We start from the raw sequence: 15,538 nt of genomic DNA, 5'->3' as shown, positions 1-15,538 counted from the left end.
ACCCTGTGATGCTGGGGTTCTGTGGACACGGTACCTGAAGCTTACTTCTGTTCTTTCTTTCACTGCTGCTTTGGATGTACTCAGTAAACTTCACCTGCCAACGGCTCCTCCCCCACTTAATGAGGGAGAAAGTTTGGTCAGCCGCATCCTTCAGCTGGGGCCTCCTGGAACCAAATTCCTTGGGTAGGAGCGACTTAAAACAAATTGATGGCTGCTGGCCCCCATTCTTCTCCTCCTTCTGCGATATGATTTCTCTTTCCGTCATTGTGCCCATGACATGTCCCTCTCTATGATTTTAAACTCTGTATAACCTATCTCTAGTGGACCATTTCTGACCCTTGTGGTATGTGACTTTTATTTTTGAGTGACGTTTTATATCTTCTCCTTTCAAGTGCTGTGACCTTCATTTTCGTTCAAGCATGAGACTTGCCTAGTTGTATTCTGTGCTAGTCCTGATGTGGTTCTGACGAGTTTGGAGTCTGTATCAAAGCAACCTGGACTCAAACATGGAAAGCCTCTGTCTATGTTGAGGATGAATGTGACCTAAAAAAAAAAAAAATCACAGGACAGTGCATGTTCCGGACCCTGAGCATAATAGGCATTGGACAATATTGGACTCTCTGCTGAGTGGCTCTTTAGGGCCACATTGTGTGCACATGCCTATTGTTTTCCTGAATGAAGACAGTTTGAGCAGAAGTCACATGTGCATGGCTCATGAGCACACGTAGTCTACCTCCCTAACCTCTCATTTATAGCACATTGAATTACGCAACGTATGAGCCATTTTCTTTCCTAACTCATGTTGTCATTTTGCACCTGTAGAACATGTTTTAGGAGATTGGCATACATCATAGACCTGCATGTACATTTCTTTTGGTTAAATGTGCTACACCTACATTTATCAAAGGAGACGTTCCAGAATGCCACATGCACTCACAGAGAAATAGCATTTGGCTTAAGGTAGCAGCATGAACCTGAGGACCAGTGCCCCTGTGTCACCCTCTGTTAGTCACTGGGCTCTGGAGGAAGGCCCACTGTGTCCCTGCCCCCAGAATGAGCAGAATTCCAGGTCACTTTGCAACAGACAGTGTGGAGGTGCTTGCCTTGGGATGGGTTACCCTGTCTACACTGAGTGTTCTGCATTGCTATGTCAGGCCCGTGATCGTGGAGATTCCTCACTTTGCTGCCCTTCGAGGAAAGGAGAGGGAGCTGGTGGTTCTGCGCAGTGAAAATGGGGACAGCTGGAAAGAGCATTTCTGTGAATACACGGAAGACGAACTGAACGAAATCCTCAATGGCATGGATGAAGGTATCTCTGGGTTAAGGGGACTGACAGAAATCCCAGGTGGAGACATGCCAGTTCTGCGTTGCTTTCAGAGCCTTAGCTGTGGAGCACTTGTGTGCGCATGCATGTCTCTTGGGGTGTTTGACTCCAGCACACTGCCTGCTGGGCTCCAACTGCAGCAAGTTTCAGTGCACAACCCACCCATTTTCTTAACTGCGTCCATGTTAAATTCAGGAAAATAAAGCCCTTTAAGGTATTAAATATCTCACTTTAACAAGAATAGCCAGCATGATTCTTTCTTTTAAGGCAAACTTCTGTTGAATCTAAAACTAACAGAATTGATGTTGTTTCATTGCAAATAACTCTGCTCAAAACTTTTCAACTTTCTACTATTAAAGAGATAGGAACATTAAGTTCATTCAGTTATTCATATGGAGACTTAGTCTAATTTTCTGTATTTCTCTAAATTCCTATACTAGAGTAACATAGAGTCCATGATCCCACCTTCTGCTCTTAGTATTTGGTAAGTCATTGGCATCAGAGGAATATTGAAAGCCTGATGTCACCACCGATGCCAATCACAGACTCAAACCAACTCATGAGACAGAATACGTAATCAGAAAACTTACCCAATCACTGCAGAGTTTATAACTAAGCTAGTCCCCCAGAACTTAAAGAACCATGTATTTTCTTAAGACCACAACAATTGGTCTTTGAGCTAACTTTGAAATTTGCAAAGAAAAGGAGTTCCCATGCAGCTTCCTCTCCATCACGTGAACCAAGAATAGCCTAAATTCATTTCCGCTACAGGTTTGCCCGCAAACGCCATCACAGACACGGAACACTGCACAGGCGCATCTGGCACGAGATGCGCTTCCTTTCCACTGCTCTGGAAAGGCTAGTTTCCCCTAAAGTATACCTGCAAACTGTCGAGAGCTGAGGAAAGATCCCAATATTTATGTATTTGGTATCAGGATGGCCTTGTGTTTTAACATTTACTAAAGGGGAGCTTTGCCGCTCCCCCTGATTGCTATTAACTGTGCCCACGAGTCTGCTAGAATGTTCTCAGGAGCTACTAGCTTCATGAGGATGGATCATTTCTTGTCTCAGTGCTGGACAGTCCAGAGGACCTGGAAAAGAAACGAATCTGCCGCATCATCACTCGTGACTTCCCACAGTACTTTGCGGTGGTGTCGCGCATCAAACAGGACAGCAACCTGATTGGCCCAGAGGGTGGAGTGCTGAGCAGCACCGTGGTGTCTCAGGTGCAAGCCGTCTTCCCCGAGGGCGCACTCACCAAGCGCATCCGTGTAGGTCTGCAGGTATGTGCATCTAGGCGGCAGATGATACTGTGGGATTTTATTACCAGGGTTGCAATTAGGTTTTCACACGAGAGTTGAAATATCACCTAAATAAGTTTCCCTGAGTGAACAAAGGCTAACACAAGAGACCAAAGAGCTACAAAATTGTGAGGGCGGGGCAGGTGAGATGCCTCGGCTGGTGAAGGGGCTGGCTGCTGAGCCTGACTACCTGAATGCAATTCTGGAAACCACATGACGGAAGATGAGACATGACTTCCTCTGACCTGCACATGTGGGCTGTAGCATGCACCCAGCCACACACACTTCTAACATGCAATAAATAAATAAAAATAAAATGTAATAATTTCTTTTCTAAATTGTGAGTAATTAATAGTGCTAAACTTAACGGCAGCCACGTTCGGAATCCATTCTCCTCATTTGTGACATAACAAGCAACGTCTGTCTGGAGGTGATTGTTGACATTATGTAGGATTACTACACAGTTCCATGTTTTTTTCTTCCCTTGAAAGGCTCAACCCATGCACAGTGAGTTGGTGAAGAAGATCCTAGGCAATAAAGCAACCTTCAGTCCTATAGTCACTTTGGAACCCAGGAGAAGGAAGTTTCATAAGCCTATCACCATGACGATTCCTGTTCCCAAAGCTTCAAGTGATGTCATGCTGAATGGTTTTGGGGGAGATGCACCAACCCTAAGATTACTCTGCAGCATAACAGGTGAGGCATACGTGACTAGCATGGACAGTTCTAGAAGATATTTAAATAATAGTAAAAAAACCTAAGGACATGCCAGGTTAATTATGCCCTGGAAACTGAGGATGCTAGTGAACGTCTGTGAGACAGTATTTGGAAGGCTGAGGCTGGTGGATTATGAGTTCAGGGTCTATCTGGACAATATAGCAAGACCCTGTATCACAAAGCTGTGTGGTTAGATACATTAATTCAGGGAAAGCATTTTCAATTAACTAGGTGAACAAAAGGTAAAAAAAAATTATTTTCTCAACCATGTTTGTACATCAAACTATTATAATAATATATATCAAGTATATATGCTTGTATGGATCAAGCATATATACTTGATATGCATAGTCATTTTTAAAATAAATGTTTTTAATTTAATATTTGTAACCTACTGAGTTATTAGTGTTGTCCATATGTGCATGGTATAGGGCCACGCACCAGCTGATAGACATGGGCAATCCAATCTACCAGTGACTGCCCCTCGAAGAAGAAAAGTTACTTCCCCCCTCCCAGCAGGCATCGATTGCCAGTATCTCCTCATTTATGAGTGTTGTCTTGACGGCTCTTTCCTGTATATGCAGAAACTTTCCTGGGGTGATCTAGTGCAGGTAACTCAGTTCTGAGAGTTGAGCCGCCCAACAGCCTGTGTTCAGGAGCCAGCATCTCACAGCACTCCCCGCACCCCCTTTATCCGCTCCTTCTTCTTCTTTATTCCTCTTGTTCCTCTTCCACAATGCTCCCTTGCCTCGAGGAGGAGACGGGGCAATGTAGTTGTCCCACTCACAATTTCCTACTCTTAGCACTGAGAGCAGATATGCATCTCTGCCTTAACCATGACCTACACCAATATGGAGCTTCTCTGACCAAGGTTTAACTTCTATGGATATAAACAGAACTATTTAGAAGGCCGTTTGACAATACAGTTTTCTCCTTAGGGCTTATGGCTTTTCTGTGACCATGATTAGGGAACTAGACATGCATTTCCTCCAGTGGCGCAGTCTCAAGCCAACCTAGAGAGCAGCTGGTTCCCCATCAACAGTCTGGTCACCACTGCACCAGTGGGCACACCGTGCCTGCGAGATCAGTCTCATAGCATGTGGAGACCAGCACTGGATAAAATCATTGATTCTTTTTTCTTCTTCAGCCATCTTTTTAGCAGGCCAACATACAGAATGCCTAGTAAACAGATATTCAAATAATTTTCCATAAATTTAGTTTATCTTAAGGTGGCATTTGCTTTTTTAAGTGTCATTTTTTTTAGTATGTAGTTTTGAGAGTTTGTACTCTCATCTCTCATTTTGATTTAATTAAATTTACTTTTTTCTTTTTTATTTCTTATTTTATTTTTTGCTTGTGGTGCTGGTGATTGAACCTAGGACATGTTATTTGCTAGAAAAGGCAAGCACTTTACTCCTGAGCTACGTATTCTTAGCCCTGAAAGTTGTTTTGCTGTCTTCTCTCTCTCTCTCGCTCTCTCTCTCTCTCTCTCTCTCTCTCTCTCTCTCTCTCTCTCTCTCCCTCCCTCCTTCCCTCCCTCCCTCCCTCCCTCCCTCCCTCCCTCCTTCCTCTCTTCTTCCTCCCTTTTTCTTTTCTTTATTTCTTGGCAGTAAGGATTGAACATGGGGCTGGTCACACACTAGGCAAATGCTCTAACCAGCATCCTATAAGTTCACTAACCTGTATCCCAGTTCATGCTAGTCTCATTGCGCCTTTTTGTGTATGGAGGGACCACACAGGCGAATAGTCAGAACCACTGAGACTTTATTTACAAGCCAGTGTCTGGCATTTTGCCCAATCATTTTCCACACTCATGCTATTTCAGGTGGAACCACGCCTGCGCAGTGGGAAGACATCACAGGAACTACGCCACTAACATTCGTCAATGAATGTGTTTCCTTTACAACCAACGTGTCTGCCAGGTATGTGTGTGCAGCCCAGAAAAAACTGGATTTGTTTTTTCCTCCCCCAAACAATCTTTTCTTTTTGTTGTTTGATATTGTTTCTTAATTCTTTCAAAGGAATTTTGGTTGCAGTTGTTTAATATTAAGTTGGGCTTGCATTTCTTGTGACTTGAATAGTAACACTACAATAACCAAGTCCTGCATGCATTCAGATTTTAGATTCTTTGGGAAACACGTGTCTATCTGCTTTGGCAGGAGGATTCTGATGCTAGCTTTGGGAGCCGCTCCTGATGCTTCCACTCCCCAAGGAATGAAAAGTTTCCTGTTAGCCAACAATACACATGAAAAGTTGCTTTTTCAATAGAATGCCAAAACACACAGTCAGTGTAGCTTGCTTAGTGGCTAAAGAGTTACAGTGTGTTAAACACATGACACATGAACACATTTGCATGTTACACATCCTTAAGAGAATGAAGGTATCTTCTGTTATTTCTTTTACATACAGTAATTGAATTTTAACATTATTTTTTATTTGTATAGTCTTTGATGGATAGGTCAACATCTTCAAGTTTCTGGTTGTTCTGACTCAGTCTTGGTGGCGAGTGAGTCCTTTGGATGGTGGTGCAGTGAAAGCACAGTGTTGAATCGTCAGAAGATTAAATGAATAGTAGCGGGATCAAGGGAAAGAGTGCTCAGTCAGAGAAATCTATATCATAATGTCTGATGCAGAGCTTTTATTCCCAAATATTCTAAAAGCCATCACTTTATATGTCAAGAGATTGATTATAAAGAAGAGTTTTCAAAAAGAGAAACAGCTAGAACATTTAAGTCAATCTTTTTGTTTGGCTTTATTTTGCTTTGGGAGGTATATAATCTCTACTGGATTTATTACTTATGCATGGTAGTATGTTACATAATGGCTTTTAGTTCTAAGTGTATATTGTCCATTGAGCATATTCCCTCTTCATTGTAACCAATCTTAAAAATCTGATATATCTCTCCTTCTTGATGCCTCCCGTCTTCCTGCCCATCCTGTTGTGTTCCTTGCCATTTCTATCTTTGTTTCCCTTTGATCTCTTTCTCTCTCCTTTCTTTTTCAAGAAACATTTGATGACTATATTGATCATATTAAAGGAACTGATTATATTTTTTTTTCAAATGGCATACGTTAAACTTTAGGTAACTGGTTTTCTCTCTTTTTGTAGGTTCTGGCTGATAGATTGTCGACAGATTCAGGAATCTGTTTCCTTTGCATCGCAAGTGTATAGAGAAATTATCTGTGTACCATATATGGCCAAATTTGTAGTCTTTGCCAAATCACACGACCCCATTGAAGCCAGGTTGCGGTGCTTCTGTATGACAGATGATAAAGTAGATAAGACCCTTGAACAGCAAGAAAACTTCTCTGAGGTGGCCAGGAGCAGGGATGTGGAGGTAAGAATATAGTCTGCATCCTGGGACTTCACTATCAGGTCTTTGCAAAACAGATGTAGGAAGAAGATTTGCTTCAAAATAGAAAGGTCAGTCTATCAGTTGAATGAAGGTCAAGGTCCCAAATCAGAGCTTTCTGACTACTTGGAACATAAATGTTTGTTCTCTATGTATGTAGAAAGATTCATGTAAAATTAATTTGAAGAAAAACTGTAAGTTATTGATAAACTTGAAGTCTATAGGTGACTCTGAGCTTGTGATAACTGTAGCAGTTTCAAGAATTTTATCTTCCTGGATTTTTTTAAAAGTACTTCTTTTTGTCTAAGTGTTAGGTCAGATAAATACTTCTCTACATTGTTTTTAAATACTTTTCTACATTGGTGTTTCCTTTTCTTGTGAAACCTTTTTCATTATTGCAAAGTTTATATTTAGGTACTAGACATACATTGGTCTTTGTGGGTATCATGACACGGCAATAAAAATGAGAAAATTGAATGTTACCATGCAATTGAAGATATTCAGGAACAAGAAGGAATGCTGGTCTATGCCTTGTCGTGTATATGACAGATGTCAATGAATGGTGTGAACATTGTTGCATGTATATTCTAAGAACTTCAGGTTCCAAGTACACTTACTTGTAATATTTGTATAAATGACATGAAAGTGATTGTAGCTATCTCAATCCATGTTGGTTTTCTGTCTTATTTTAGGTATTAGAAGGAAAACCTATTTATGTTGATTGTTTTGGCAACCTGGTACCACTAACCAAGAGTGGCCAACATCATATATTCAGCTTTTTTGCCTTCAAAGAAAACAGACTTCCTCTCTTTGTCAAGGTAATGTATACATAAAACCAAAAATCAGTTATGCCTTTACATACATCCAAGTACATACATCCATGCAGTCCAAGGGTTGGTCTCAGTTACTTTCATAATGAGAATATGCGCTTTCCAAACATTTCCAGTGATTTTGAAACACATTTTACAAATGTTTACAAAAAGCATACATTTTAGTATTCTTGAATTTCAAAGTCAACTGTGTATTTTGATGAGAGAGCACATTTATAAGAGAAATGAGGACAAACTATGACCAAGTTATTAAGTAGAAACATTAAAAACTGTTGCCCAGCTTAAGCCTGCTCACTCTGTCTCTGTCTCTGTCTGTATCTCCATCTCTCTGTGTTGCTGGGAATTAAGCTTAGGGCTTCACCCCTAGCTATTACTAGGCGGTGACTCTACTAGTGACATAAGCTCCCAGCCTTCCCGTTTGTTCACTGCTGTCACTTTTAGATATTCATACTTAGATTTTTTTTCATACTTAGATTTTAAAATGTATGTGGATGTCACTAATGTAGAGATCAAAAGAGCACTAATAATTTTTTGTAGTAATTTCTCCAAAGACCCAGAATCTCATGGTCCAATAAGAAATTATTCTAGTTAGAGCTATAGACTTAATGTACTTTCATCAATTCAACATAATAGAAAGTTTGATGTTGAATGGGTCCATTTACTAAGGCATACCCAGAGAAGTAAAACTCATAAAGGCAGAAAGTAAAAGGGTGGGTATCATGGAAAAGGGGTCCGGAAAAAGAGGAGCTGTTGCTTAATACATGGAGACTTTCAGTTTGGGAAGCAATTCTTCTGCATGCACGTGGATGGTGGTGACAGCTATACAACAAAATGCATTCACTGTCACCACTGAATTATATACCTAAAATGGTTAAATACACCTGAAATGATGTTTCCCATTACAAAACCACAGTTAAAAAAGAATGAAATTCTGATGTTGCAATGAACTTAAAAATATCCTAAGTCAGTAAAACACAGGGAAAATACTATATGAGTTCACTTTACAAAGCAGAGCAATCCATGGAGACCCAAAATTGTTTGGAAGTTGTCAGGGACAAGGAGTGGTAGGTAAATGTGTGCTGGGCACAGTTTCTGTCTTGGTGAATAGAAAGCTCTGGAAAATAGTGGTGATTGCACAACTCCATGCGTGCGCTTCATAGCACTTAAAAATCATAGAAATATATGGTTGTATGACAGGTATATTTTACCACAACCTCAAGAAACGCGAATTCATTTTGTCAACCTGATATACAGAAAAGTAACCACAGTAAGTGGTTATTTTGTATGTGAAACTTTATATGAGGTCTGAAGGGAATCCCATGCATGTGACTTAACATGATGGTCAGCTTCATTTGGCATGGCGTGCATATCCAACCATCCTGGTAGCCACCTTAATAGAGGTACAACTTTCTCAATCATGTTTCATAAAGCAGCAATGCCTGAAAGTGTGATTGTCAATGATGATACCAAAATAGAAAGGGGAAGAGCTTGGAGTTTGTGGCTTCTATGTCCCTCCTTGAAGTGTCACCCGATTGTAATTATGTACCCCCCTCCCCCTGCTTCAACCTCATCTGATGTCAGACGTCAGTGAAACCCATGTCTTTCTTGTTCAAGGTACGTGATACAACTCAGGAACCTTGTGGGCGACTCTCGTTCATGAAGGAACCCAAATCCACAAGAGGCCTGGTGCATCAAGCCATTTGCAACCTAAACATCACCCTGCCAATTTATGCGAAGGTATTGTGAATCCTGTAGTGTTCTCAGGCAATCCAGAAATTTGAGTTTCAATTTCTTTATAAGAGATATTCAGCACAAGAACATGTACAAATTATTTTTGGTATCCTGCCCCTTAAGTGATTTTTTTTTCAATTCAATAAAGAAAAAAGCAATTCTCGCCTTCTTTGGCATTTAATGCACTTTTATGGAGGCTTTTATTTTTATATAGTAGATATGGCAGAGAAAAAATTAGTTTTAATTTTAATGCCTTTTGACCTGGGTTTTAAAGAAAAAGCAATTGGCAATTTTTCTGATCTTGTTTCTCTGTGCATTCCTGAGACTACATGGTGCCTTGTCTCCCACCAGGATGCTAGTGTGCTAGTTATTGCTCACTACCCACTCAGCTGGGTCAGCTTAAAGGTTCGGAGCATACGACTAGTGTTTTAGCTTTGCCTGATGTAATTACCTGTTTCTATTACCTGTCCTGTTTAAATTGTGTAAGAATTTTCAACTAACTTTTCAGTTAATTTAACATGATCAGTATAAAAATATCCTCTTGACAGGAGTACATTTGATGCAACACCAGAAAGACTTTTGTTAATTTCTGATGCAAGTCTACCTAATACTACTTCCAATCTAACACTTTCTTGATGACATTATACTCTGACTATTACCAGTGTATCAAAGAAGGTGACTGAACCAGTTATTCTAAAAGCTTTTTTCCCCCTTTAAACTAATATCATTTAGAAACAGCCAGCTGCAGACAGCAGTCTGTGCATAGCTGCTACAAATGTTCAGTTTGTTCTGCACTTGGCAAAGGGCTGTATAGTGGGTGATGGATGGGAAGTAGGGAAATACTTAAAACTTTTAGTCCTGAATTTGCAGAAGCAAGAATTCTCTATATCACTTTTACCTCATCATAGTTGCCACAGAATGTATTGGTTTAAATATTCAGTCTTAGAAATAGATATTAGCTTTATAGAAGAAGGCTCTAAGTATATGTTTTATGTTGTTACTTCTTCTTAATAATTAAAAACAGAAATTCAATATCTATTTCCACATATGATATCATGATGTTCCAATGCCATTGAAATGTAACAATAGATAGATCAACCAAGAAAATGTGATCTAATGGCAATCCCATGACACAAATGCACCTTGGTGTTTAGTCTCTGGAGGCAGAGTAGCAATTCAGAGCCACAGGAGAGCTGCACAGGCCACCCAGAGATATAGTATGAACATGCTACGATGGGTCTCCTGGCTCTCCATGTTCTGTGAGACAAAGCATTTACTTCGTTTTATATTTTTTGAGACAAGATACAGCACACAGTGTTATTAATGCTATGGTGATCAGGGGTGGTTTTCTATTTAGTCACTCACGATGAAAAGAATAAAATGCCAAACATTGCATCTTTAAGATATACTGAGAATGTAGTATCTAATCAAACTTGTGTATTGCCCGAGTATTGACAACGTTTGCAGCATAGACTTACTGATGCTGTTTCACAGTTTCAGTCCAGTCCCGTTATAACTGGGGTAGTGTCACCATCACCTTTCCTGTGAATCAATGCCACCAGACACATTAAATATCAAGCGTTGGGGCTGCTGATAACTTCGGGTCAGGAATTGATATATTTGTCATTTTTTTTTATGTGTGTGTCTTTGAATGTATAAACTTTGATCAATCTTCTTTAGCTGTCTTCTATAAACTATTTAAGAAAGCAGCCTGAGTGTACTGTGTGCCTGCCTTGATGCTTGTAGACGGACGTATTTACTCTTTTCCTCTAAATGTTTCTTCCTTCTCCTTTTTTTTCCATCTTGCACGGCATCTTGGGGCATCCAGGAATCTGAGTCAGATCAAGAGCAGGAGGAAGAGGTAATTTTACAACAGCGTCACTTGTTCCTGGCTCTGTCATTGCTGGAGCCGCTAAGAAGAGCATGTGGTTGACCTCTAATTTTTGGCAGCTACTTTTAGCAATTAGACGAGCAGAATTTTAGTCGACCTCCCTACTCCAATTTTTTTTTTCATCTTGTGAATGGCATTCAGAGAACCGCAAAGTTTCCTTCTCCCCCCCCCCCCCATGTAATAGTATGTATTTCTCTGCCACTCCTAAAGGCCAGGCCGTTGTCTTGGTGACACTCAAAGGCTAGACTGATGGTGTCTGAAGGTGACAGTGAGCAGACACAATGGTTGGCTTTGTAGCTCTCATAGCCTCACTAGCAGCAAAGATTTTCTGAAGCTGGGCCTGTGATGACATCAGCACTCTGGCAATTACTAGGGTGTGTGCTGGTGTATTTGTGGCGTTCTTGAATCTTCTCGGCTCTAATCTGCAGTGTGCAGGTTTGTTTATGTGTAGTTTGTATAAATGAAAGTTACTAACTTTTAGGAATGCACTGTGGTCCTAACACCATGACCAAGAATCACTAAGACTAACCAACCTTCAGTCCATTCATTAGACTCCACGATCATGATACAAACATATATTTATAATTAGCATTCCTCATAAAGCATATTTGTAGACCTCAGTGTTCCACACATCTCACCAGCATGGGTTTCTCTTACCTAGCTTCTGTGTGAAGTTACATACAGATGTAGAAAACAAGTTCTAAAGGTGGCATCTTGAAATAAGTAGATATCTGAGTGATATCCATTTTGATTCTTAAAGCAAATATGTTTCTCTTCTTTTAACGGTATGAAAACACCCATTATTATAACAGAAATGAAAGAAATTATCGAAAAAACTTCTTATATTTATCCACGAATATAGGAACTCCTGTTTCCTGTCTGTGCTCAACTGTTTCCAAACTAATCATCACTAGTGCATACATTTTTAATATACCTTCATTTTTAAATGTTTATGCTAATGTGCCTGAAATGTAAAAATACAAAGAAAAGCATAATAAATGTTCTGTGCCTACCAACTTCAAGTGCATGACCTTAGTCCAGAGGACTGCCACCATTTCCCTCTTCTGTCATAGGAAGCTAGAGAACAGAGGTGGACTGGCAGTCACACACACCACCAGATGTGGGACTGGTCATTTCCTGTGTGGGTCACTGTCACACACACGGTTTCCTTCTGTGCTCAGGGGTTCTGTCTCCCTGGCTTTTGAAATGTGACACCTCCATCCCATCCTTAAAGAGCATAAAAATGGTGAAACCGATTTTGCTGTGTTCACAACTGAGCCATTTCCATTAGATACGTGGTTGTTACCTGTGAAATACTTTCAGGAAGTTTCTATTCTTCCTAAAAGGAATGTGTGAACAGCTCTGGAGCAGTTTGGAGCAGTGTTGTTAGGAAATGACTTCTGTAGAACTTATCACCCAGGATGCTTTGCCATTCTTTTTTTTTTCTCATTCAATTGTAACTTACTGCTTAAGACTGACTTCACCTTTTCCATAACATTTTCCCTAATATGCCTTTTCTTACATCAAACACAGTCGGGTCGCCTCTTCCCAAGAGTAACATATTCTTCCTGTAGTTTCTAGAAATGATGTATGAATATGTGTTTATTTATGTATTCAAAACTGTAGCTGATGTCTTTGACGTTCTTCTAGTACATGTTTGTCACTCCTATGTGCATAACCACAAGTAGGATTTTACTATGCACATGAGTGACTCTGAGCCAAGAGCTGTTTGTAACCATTGAATTTGTGTATGTTTTCTTTCAGATCGGTATGACATCAGAAAAAAGTAAGACTTTAAATAAAATTGAGTTTATTTGAAAGCTGGCTGTAATGAAAAGAAGCATGAATTACGATGCAAGCTAGTTGCCCTTACTAACCACTATAATAATTACATTTTTATATAGTTCTTATTAATCGTTAATGTATACTTATAAAAGCAGCTTGGCCAGTTAAATCATAAATATGCATAATTTGTGAATTAATTAGCATTAAGTGCAATGATTATTCATTAAGCATTCACTTTCTTTTGGCATTCCTGTAACCCTGGCATTGCTGTCAAGCTTATTTAGAAAGCCACCCTACCGTTTTGTCCATTTGTTAGCGTAACATTGCCACCTCATTTTTTTTCCTGCACTGACATGACAGTATTACTTTTTACACAAAGTGACCTCTGTAAAGAGCTTTGCCTCTAGAAGAACGCCTACAAAAGCGATACTGTCTTAGAGTTCTGAGCCGAAGCTCACACGCCCCCGCCATACCCCACCCTCCTTGCCCTCTTACTGTGGTGAAGTATACCTAAGTCTTTAGGTGAGAGCTAACAGAATTTTGTGAATTTCCAAAGCGGGGGGGGGGGGGGAGAAGAGACACAAAAATGAAAAGAATGCAAAAATTAAAGAATACTGGATGCAATTACTGATCACAGTGTGGTTATAATTAAATAACAACTCAAAATCCCCAACAACATCTAATACAGTAAGCAGTTCTGAGTTCACCCAAGGTTTGTAATGATCTCGCCACATTTCATCTTGTCAGCCTGGTCTCTGTGACCGTCCGGCTTCTTGTGTAGAAACTCAAGTTGAATTTTATAGATTTTTTTTCCACCTTATGCCTTAAACACTTGAGAAAAATATTCTAATTTTTAATCTTGTTAAGTATTGAGATTTATTTTGATTCATCTTATCCCAGGGTAGCATTCCTGAAAGGAAAGTATACAGAGCCTTATGTCATAGTCACTTTTATGGTGCTGCTATAAAACACATGAACAAAGCAACTTACCCAAAGAAGAGTTTTCTGTGGAGCTTATGGTTGCTGATAATTAGAGTCCAGATAGCAGAGCAGGGGTAGTAGGTGGCAGACTGTTGGACTCTGGAAACCACCAACGGGCAGAGAGAATACTCTCTCTCTGCTGGTCCTAGTGACACACTCCTCCTGGTCCTAGTGACACACTTCCTCCAGCAAGGCCATACCTCCTCAGCCTCACCAAACAAATGTCACCTAGGGACCAAGTACCCCAAACTTAATAGGCAGGTCTCATTCAAAATATCACACTGGGCCGGGCTGTGGTGGCGCACGCCTTTAATCCCAGCACTCGGGAGGCAGAGGCAGGCGGATCTCTGTGAGTTCGAGGCCAGCCTGGTCTACAAGAGCTAGTTCCAGGACAGGCTCTAAAAAAGCTGCAGAGAAACCCTGTCTCGAAAAACCAAAATAAACAAATAAATAAATAAAATATCACACTGGCAACCTACAGGCCTGTTCTCCTTGAAGTCTTAGTTCATTGTAATTTACTGCTGTCCTATTGGATTGACTTTAACTGGGGCTTATCCTTGTGTCCCAGCTCATTCAAGATGAAACTCTGAGATTCTGATGTCTTCAGTAATCTATATGACTAAACATATCAGCATTAGTATAAATTGATTTTAATATATTTTATATATAGCACATGTATCTAATCACATGTGCTAGCCTCTAAACAAATACACATTCTCTCTAGAGAAGACAGTTTTGCTTATGCCACATATTATTGTTGCCTTCATTGGTTTTTTTTAAAATGTTTTTATTTTCTCTTCCTCTTCCTTCTATAGGGCTATTGTATTGACTTAATGAAATGTAAACGAAATGGCCCCTTCATTTACTCGAATGTACAAGCTAGTCAGAGTTAAAGTTATTGGTCTGGGTCAGTTAAAAAAAAATAGTAATGTTCCCATGTTGCTATATTACCATGGGTTCTCTTGAATGACACCTAGATACTTCTAATATCTTCCAGATATTAGAAGGCAGATTCATGCCTGGTTTTGTTTTAAAGACAATCACCACATAGTTTTCACATAGCCATAAAATAACATCCAAAGAAGGGTTCTCTTAATAAGGCCTTTTACTGAAGCTTTTATGTAAGCCAACCCCGAGAGTTTCTTGTGTTTGTCGTGATTCAAGGAGCCCCACCCCACCTGTGACTCCAGTATACCGCACAGACCCCCGCATGGACGGGTAGGGAAGTAACTATACTTCATCACAGTAACGTTTTACCTTTTGTTCTAATTTCTCACCTCCCTCCTGCCTGCACTTTTCTGCAAGGCTGCCCCGCCCAGCAGTTTTACTCCACCTTTGCTTTGCATGGAAATAACTTGGCTTACATCAACTGTGTGTGTGTCCTGTGTGACTGTCTCTAATTTGGGTTGCCACGCATCACCTTTTAACTCTGGCCTCACACAAACGTTCCGTCACAGCTGTTGTTTCCGTCATTTGTCCTTCCCTTTCCTTCATCCTCCTCCTTGGTCTGTCTATGACATCTTTAAACAAGGAGGTCCCTCCGAGGAAAGGGCCAGGCCTCTCCGCACGAGATGTGTGTCATCGTCAGGTGTGGATTTCCCTTCGACGAAATGCCAGTCTGCAGC

The 15,538-nt window shown here is 40.3% G+C and overlaps 1 protein-coding gene across 1 annotated transcript in view; it reads left to right on the top strand.

The window, feature by feature from the left end:
* The window catches only part of Ank2 (ankyrin 2), a 227,539-nt gene that overhangs the window by 187,646 nt on the left and 24,355 nt on the right, over positions 1-15,538 (top strand). The window contains exons 30-39 of the mRNA XM_038310750.2: positions 85-183; positions 1,155-1,309; positions 2,396-2,607; positions 3,117-3,321; positions 5,168-5,264; positions 6,452-6,680; positions 7,388-7,513; positions 9,140-9,262; positions 11,085-11,117; positions 12,912-12,933. Coding sequence (XP_038166678.1) covers positions 85-183; positions 1,155-1,309; positions 2,396-2,607; positions 3,117-3,321; positions 5,168-5,264; positions 6,452-6,680; positions 7,388-7,513; positions 9,140-9,262; positions 11,085-11,117; positions 12,912-12,933 — 1,301 coding nt within the window. The remainder of the gene's footprint in view (positions 1-84; positions 184-1,154; positions 1,310-2,395; positions 2,608-3,116; positions 3,322-5,167; positions 5,265-6,451; positions 6,681-7,387; positions 7,514-9,139; positions 9,263-11,084; positions 11,118-12,911; positions 12,934-15,538) is intronic.

This window comes from Arvicola amphibius, chromosome 14 (genome assembly GCF_903992535.2).
Source record: "Arvicola amphibius chromosome 14, mArvAmp1.2, whole genome shotgun sequence".
In the NCBI taxonomy this organism is placed as follows: domain Eukaryota; kingdom Metazoa; phylum Chordata; class Mammalia; order Rodentia; family Cricetidae; genus Arvicola; species Arvicola amphibius.
The sequence above is the reverse complement of the archived record's forward strand: the minus strand, read 5'-3'. Positions and strand labels throughout refer to the sequence as shown.